The sequence below is a fragment of the Falco cherrug genome, chromosome 5 (assembly GCF_023634085.1).
Source record: "Falco cherrug isolate bFalChe1 chromosome 5, bFalChe1.pri, whole genome shotgun sequence".
In the NCBI taxonomy this organism is placed as follows: Eukaryota; Metazoa; Chordata; class Aves; order Falconiformes; family Falconidae; genus Falco; species Falco cherrug.
Window position 1 is genome coordinate 16757547 of NC_073701.1, and position 8118 is coordinate 16765664.

Genomic DNA, 8118 nt, shown 5'->3' on the forward strand with positions numbered 1-8118 from the left:
AATACAGCAGTTTTCAAGTACAAAAAATAGAAAAATATGAAATTGAAAGAACTATATCATTACTGAAGATGTATACCATCTCCCAGAGAAAAAGTTTCCAAGTTAAGTTCGAGGTGATGCACGTGTTAAGCTACACCAGGGAATCTACTATGAAGATCTAACTTTTTTTTCCAGCACCGTACAAATCTCAAAGAAAGACATCTCAATTAAAAAAAAAGTAAATGCAAGCAAAGCCTAAACATTTCACACTCAAGTTTTCTAAGTCTACTAGTTAAAAAAGCAAACAAACAATAACAAAAATATCCACCCCAACCCCTGACCAACTTGAGATGCACTGGATGCAGGTTTTCTAGGATAAAACAAAACCAAAACCAGGCCCCCATGACTGACTTAAAAGTGAAAATCTGGCCCCTCAAGACTCCCCAGGACATGAGCATATTTACATAGCTTAGTAAATTGCCACAGCCCAGTCATTCTTAATAAAGTTCCCGTTACAGAACTGGGGCTGAACTGTAGCCTGTTCACCTCCCAAATTATTTCTCCTCCTGCAGAATCTGTATAGTAGAAGAGCTTCACAATAGCAAACTAAATTTATGACTACAGATATGCAAATTTGATAAAATAATATTACATATTTAATTAAATACCAATCTGATTAAATACTTCAGTTTTAGCACTTGTTACAGGTAGGAACAGCTTTGTAGTTTTTAATCTGTTTTGAGAACAGGCTGTATACAAGATGGATCATGTGACATGTTACACTCTTCCTTTCACTGGTGCAGTCCAGTGAGTGGCTGCATCCAATTCCGTAAGAATCAGCACGTTAAAGACACATTTGAATTGCTCTAGTTAACGACAGTATATCCAATATACAGAAATAGGTAGTTTTGATCAGGAAATGAGCTGGTATTATGTGGCAATAAACAGCATCCTACAATAATGGAAGGCTGCTAACTCAAAAGTATGTAAGACGACTAACAGTTCAACTCCAAGTTCACGCACTGAACTTTACATTATCTAGCGGTTTGTTTTGCGTTTGGTTTGTTGGGTGTCTCCCCTCCCCCCAAATATAAAAAGAGATGCCGGTACTTCTGTACTGCTAGGATGAGGAGCAAAAATCTATTTGGCGATTCAATGTGTAAAGATAAAACCAAAAAACTCTCTACAGCACACAGCGGACAACAGGCCTCTTGCTGCTTAGGGTAACAGCATTCATGTGGCAGCCGCTGCTTACACTGAAAAGCAAATTATGTAATAAGTTATTTTCAGTTTCCTCATTGCTAATTTCTTCCCAGTCAAGGAAAGCTTCCTCATTACTGTCTGCTTTAAAGGTGTTCACCGGTTGCCACGAGAATGCAGAGTATCAGCAGAAGCAGAGAAATGGCATGAGCAAGTAAGAGTAAACGTGTCAGTGGCAATAAGGGAGTCAAAGACCCATTTGTGAATTACAAACACTTACTCTGCAAACATTAGAGCTTACTTATCCATTTACTTGCTCTGTAAAGGGTGGTAAACTAGCCAAATAGTAATACAAATGTTTAATTACCATTTCTGTCAATTAAAACAGATGGCCACCACTGTATTCACATCATTGTCTAGCATCGTCTCCATGGAACTCTGGCAAATTCAAGTGTGTCTATTTGAACCTTACAAAAAATACACCCAGAACATGAAAGTTTGAAAGTAGGAGCGAGCAAGTTACACAAATACTATTAGTAATTTTTCCTCCTGAACCCCCTTTAGGGACTAGGACCTGTGAAATCAAGATAACAAATCAGACTGAAGGCAGACATATTTATGAACAGAAAATAAAGCTCAGAGATTAATACTTTAAGTCAAAGCAGCATATATAAAAATTCATGCAATTCTAGAACAGATCCACCAATTCCAGAGTAAAAGCCTTTCTCACACAAACACTGCAGTTTGAGCTTTTATAAAAGACATTGTTACCGACGATCAGAGCACAGGAGAGTCCCACAAGAGCTGGGCTGGGTGTCACAGCTCCCAGTGGATAGAGGGTTGTTTCAGCACGACTGCCAGCAGGGCAGCTACGCAGGGACACGCTGCCCCCGGGGGCTATGAGTCTGGCAGGGGCTGGCTGTGCGTACCACTTCTTGTCTTCAGCTGTGACTGGGCTATGTCTGCCAGGGCACTCTGTATTTTTTCCAGCAGCATATCCCCACGAAAAACTACCTCTTCCAGACGGGCAGCCGCTTCATGATTTTCTTCTTCTAATCGATACAGGCTAGCAGCCTTTAAAATAAAAGGGAGAAAAGTAAGGATCTTCAAATATAATACAAAATTTACTTCGCTACTAAAGGATGGTGATGGAACAGTTAGCACTCCCTAAAACAGAAAAAGATTCTCTTTTAGCTCCTGAATTACATACTTAAAACTTCAAAGCAACTCCTTATAGGCTGCAGCCTAAACTGGTGCATATCCGCATGGAGTAAGCACAAAAAAATCACCAGAGATCTTAGCTTCTTTCACATTATGACTCTTGGCTCAGTACTGCTTTTCTTGATGAGGAGTATTTATCCCTCTCCTCACTCCCTTACTGAAAGGTGCTAAGCAAGATGTAAGCATAACTTATTCTTTTAAATAGCATATTTCAGATGAAATTTTATTATTTACTCTTAAATATTTTGTTCCAAAACCAAACTGCTTTTCAGTTACAAAAGACTTAGTGAAATTAAACATATTAACTTCAAACTATTTTAATACTTTAAAATATTTACCAAATTCCAAACTACTAAACCGTGTTCTAACTGGGCAATAGAAAAGACAAAACAAAATAGTTTGAAACTGGTATTTTTGGAAGCAATTATACAGGTCCTTAAGAGGTCATGCTCAAACTAACCAGCAAATTATATCCACGTATTCACCTTCTGTTCTGCAACACTGATGTTTTTAGTGAAGGTTAAACACAAAGGACTTGACAGCCTTTGGAGGGTCAGAGAAGGAAGATGGCAAAAGGTAAAAGTTTGAAATTTAGAATCCAGCTCAATTACTTCAGTCTCAGCTGTTAAACAGTTGACTACAGACAAGCCACAGATTTGAGCAGAATATGTAATACTAACTTCACCACAAAAGAACTCAAATGGGACAGGTAAATTATGTTGGGCATTAGTGTAGCAGCCCCTTTTATCATTATATCAGCTTCAGATTTGAAACATATACTAGGACAACCTTAGTATTAAAAAAAAAAAAAAAAGATTGGCCTAAGTACATCTCTATTAACCAAGTATCTATCTACCTCTTCTCACCAAAACTTACACTGCATATTTTAGAGTGTTTCAAGCACCTTCAAAACATTTTTTAAAGAATGTCAGAGTATTTACCTTTAATACTGCACAAATGAAACAACAGAAAATGAAAACTAAAATCAGTAACTGATGGAATCTAAGCTAACTAATCTCAAAACCACACCAAACAAAAAAAATCAGAAATTCTTGTGAAACAAGATTCTGCATTAACAGAGCAAGAAACTGTTCAAGTATCGCCTCTAAGGAAAGCACGGCCATAGTGGATAACCAATTCCTCTTTCTGGAGCACCTTGCTTTCCCTACATCAGCTGTCACTATGATCAGACCCTGATCAATCATGGAAGAAGCCTGTAATTTTTCTGCAGCAGGAAAGCTATCTTCAGCCATTAAATACGCAGTTACATGAAATTATCCTAGTGTTAATGGGCCCAATTAGTACGTTCAGCAATTATAGTGACTAGCAGAGTTTCCAAATTTAACCTCCTCTGTTTAAAACCAAATCTGATGTCACTGTCAAGTCATTTTGTATTTGGCCCAGCAGGCACCTCTAGTATTAATCTTCCGTAAAATGCCTTTGAATAGTCACAGATTATCAACCCAGATGCAAAAACCTTCAGGTGATTTTAAAGCAGTTCAAGGGTTCTCAGAGCAACAGCATTGTTTGCATCCTTGTTGCATTCTAAACAGAAAATACTTGATAGAAATCTAGCAGTTAGAATCAAAAAGTGGGGGGAACGAAAAGATGCTGTTTAATAGGCAAGATCTGTAGGTAACAGCAAAAAAACCCCAACCAAACTGCAACACAGCAGCATTCTTTGAATTTGGGCTCCAAGGCATTTTTTGGAAGTGAGAAACAGCCAAGTATTATGAAAAGATTCACAAGCTGTTTGCAGCAGTTCAGCTTCTGTAAGGCAAGGAATGGAGGTCATGATACTGGCTGCATATGCTAATAGCTACCTAGCTGCCTTCTGTTCCCAAGCTCTTCCTAGAGTACCTCTGGTCTAAAGAGAGAAGGAGCAAGAAACAAAAGCACCAAGTTTGGATGGTCCAAAGGAGGATACCCTATTGCTGAAAATTGAAAGGACTGTTTTGTGACAGAGCTGGAGAACTTAAAAGGATACCCTGCAAACCCTTTAACAACCAGAAACATTGTGGAAGAACAATAGGCTTTAGTAAAATGTTGGCTCTGCAGCTACAAAATGAAACACACTCCTAATGTGCAACAGAATGTGAAAGATTATCCAAGGCAGATAAAAAACCCAATAAAAACCCCACAATGCATCAGTACTGTTGCATCTGTTGTATTAATATTGGAGCAGCTGGGGAAAAAAAGGGGTAGCAGTTTCCAGTATTCCAGTGTTATGAGCAAAGCACTTTTTTTTTTAAACATTCTAACAGAAAACTAAGTTTAAAATATTATCACTGTGTACAACCTTTTTTAGAACTAGACAGAAGTTCAGTATTTCCACTAAGCCTAAAAAGTACTCACAGGCTACCCTCATGAAAACTTCAGGCTTATATTAAAATCACTTTTCAAGATTACATGGCCTAAAGAATAAAAAATGTGTTTTAAAAAAAGGAAAGTTTGCCTTCAGTTATGCTTTGATATTTTACTTGAGAACACTTACCTGCAGAGCTGCTGTCGATTCTTCACTAGGCAGGGAATCTATTAGAACATCAATATCTTTTGCAGTTCGTGCAATCAATGCTGCGAACAGTTGGGCATACTCTTTAAAAAAGAGAAAGTCAGCCTACTCAGTACATTATTAGAAAAAGCACAATTCTGCATACACAGCAGAAAAAATTCTACAGACTTGAAGTACACAGGTGTTAAAATTCTCCTACATGAAGAAAACAACAGTGTCACAACTGACGGGAACCCACCACACTAGGAGATGAAGGCGGTTTGATTCCAATCCTAGATTAAAAGGGAACTGGTTATACAAAGGGCTGGGCTTTGTACAAATGAGAACATAGTTAGAACTCCATCATCATTAGCCAGTTAAGAAATTACTAACACCAGTATTAAGTGTCCTAATCACTACATTAAGTATTGAGAAGTAGCTAAAAACCCATTTATCTTTTCAATCCTTGCCTTGAAATCTGCCACTAGACAAAAAAAAAAAAAAGAACACTAGAAACAATGTAAAGATAGTGATTCAAATAGATTATTTAAATCATGTTAAGAAACAGATTATTAGTAAAAGAATTTGAGGTTTTTTATTTTTTAAAAAATAATTCCTAGTCAGCCACAGAAAAAGTTAAATTGTCCCTGAGAAATGGAAAAGGACTAGAACTTTATAACAGATATATTTATTTTTTTATATATTACATATATTTATTTTTATGTAGCTATTTAGCCGCTATATTATTGAAAGAACTACATAGACTTTTAATAAGAGACACCATAAGCCAGAAACAAAACATTTCCATGTGGAAATGAGTCTATTCAGTTTGAATTAATTCATTACTACCACTAAAATATTGAAACAGTCCTTTTCAATTTAAAATTTTATGTATTTTTTTCTGTTGCTTGGTTCATGAACAGTCTCTGGAAGAAGAGAGAAAATAATATCCAATTGCAAAAATTATAGAGAAGACTGACATTCTCAAAGGTACGCTTGATTTTAACTTAATAAAACCCACAACAAACCAAACATATTCATTTAAAGCTTACTCAAGGTTATCACAGGGTTTACCTGTAAAGAGTTTTAAGGCCTTCTTATTAAGACTTTGAATATCTAAAGACACATAACTGGTAGCCTCATCAGCATCACTAACATAGCTGTATGATTTTACTGAAGTCACTATATTCAGAATTTTAGGAAAAGACAAATCAAAAGAGAACTCAGTCATGACCTGCCATTGCGCCAGGGGAGGTTTAGATTGGGTATTAGGAAAAGCTTCTTCACTGAAAGGGTTGTCAAGCATTGGAACAGGCTGCCCAGGGAGGTAGTGGAGTCACTATCCCTGGAAGTGTTCAAAAACTGTGTAGATGGGGCGCTTAGGGACATAGTTTAGTGGTGGACTTGGCAGCCTTGGGCTAATGGTTGGACTTTATGATCTTAAAGGTCTTTTCCAACCTAAATGATTTTATGATTTTAAGATTTTAACAAGGCCTGTAGCTCCTGGAACCACACTGATGCTGGCAGCACCTTGAACAGCAGCAGGGAAGATGAAGAAGCAAACAAGCCTTTCAGCTGGCTCTTCCAATTCCAGTATCAGAGAGCAAACTATTGGAACTTCCAATTCCATTATCAGACCAATGAACAACTAGTATTCAACTGTCCTAGAAGGTGCATCACTGTGCTCAAAACCAGTCTCCCCTGACATCCTGCTAGACAAATGTAATCTGATACAAAATTATGCAATTTTTTCTTGGGGTGGGGGGGAGAAGGAAAAAGATTCAGAATTAGAATAACACGCTTATTTAAACACTAACTTAAAATTCACTAACTTAAACTTCTCAAATCAGAGAAAACTTTTAGTTTGCTTGCCAGTTTCAGTGTCCTAACACTAGTTTCTTGTCTCCCAAAACCACCAACCAAACCAACAAAAGCCCCCCAAAACCAAACAAACCAACAACAAAACCACAAATGACAATGGGGAGATTCAACATGACATTATTCCTTAATTATATAAGCAGATAATAAATGGAGAAATGCAAATTAAAAGTTTACAACACAGATCATTTTAAATTCATACATGATTTCATAAAACTAATATTCATACTTTCTAAAAAGATTTCTTGGAAGTAGCGGACAACTCATTAACAACCTCTTGCAGCAGTCCTATTAAAATGATTTCTATCTGTAGTGCTACTGTGTCTGTGTAAAGAAACCAGCACAAGAAATAAATCTTAATGCTTACTTAGTACTTAAAATCACATTTCTGCTACCACAGTCCTCTGCAGCAAGTGCAGCTGACATCAATTTACAACTTAACTTCAATCACTCCACCAGTTCATGGTGGAATTGTCTGCCAAGCATGTACAGATGTTGAGTTATAGAGCATACTGTATCAGAACACGTTCACGTTTTGTTAGGAGGTGCAGAAACACTTGCCTTCTGTTGGATTAGCAGGCTGATCTTTGTTTATTGCTGTCTGAATGTTGCTGAAAGAGGCTGGGGGGCCACACTGCTGCAACACTCCAATAGCATTACAGAACTGGTCTGCGAGCTGCAAGCAGTAAAGCGATCGTTAATTTATTTCACCACTAAAGCCGTTTCAATTTTATTTTGCATATCGGCAGACCCCCGCAGAAGCCCACCCCCGCAGCCCGTGGCGATACCCCCCCTACCCGGGGGCTGCCACAGCGGGGGCGGGGAGAACAACCGCGACTCCTCACACCCGCAACGGCCGGGCCCGAGCGCAGTGGCAGAGGCCGCGGAGGCAGGAGGGGCCATAACCCAGCACCAGCTCCCCCTCCCCGCTGCTAAGAAGAACGTCGGGCACCAGAGGAGAGAAGAGAGCACTACCGCCTCACCGAGTTTACCGCGTCCTGCAGCTGCGTTAACCGATCCGCCATGGCGCCGCCGCCCACCCGACAGTACCCAGCGCAGCCAATCGGGCGCCTGGATGTTGGGTGGGCGGGAGAGGGGCGGGGCAGGGACGGGAGGTGGCGCCGGAGTCCTTCCGGTGGGGCTAGGCGGTCCTGGCGCGCCCCCTGCAGGCCGGGAGGAGGCCCGGTCCAGGCGGGGGCAGCGCCGCGCTGTGTCAGAGCCACAGCAGCCGATTTCTGACGCCTCTCGCTTTCTCGCCAGCGGCTGGCAGCTGCTGAACGGCTCCGCTGGGGCCAGGCGGGCCCTGGCGCCGAGTAACACCGTGCCGTGGCAGAGGCGGGCCGGGCGCG

General features: G+C 39.9%; 1 protein-coding gene across 1 annotated transcript; it reads right to left on the reverse strand.

The window, feature by feature from the left end:
* Positions 1-1780: 1780 nt before the first annotated feature.
* MED21 (mediator complex subunit 21) lies at positions 1781-7877 on the reverse strand. The gene is made up of 4 exons (XM_055712876.1): positions 7753-7877; positions 7331-7445; positions 4895-4995; positions 1781-2253 (listed from the first exon to the last, which is right to left on the reverse strand). Exons 1-4 carry the CDS (start codon positions 7792-7794, stop codon positions 2077-2079), a joined length of 435 nt encoding a protein of 144 aa, XP_055568851.1. The 5' UTR covers positions 7795-7877; the 3' UTR covers positions 1781-2076.
* Positions 7878-8118: the final 241 nt, after the last annotated feature.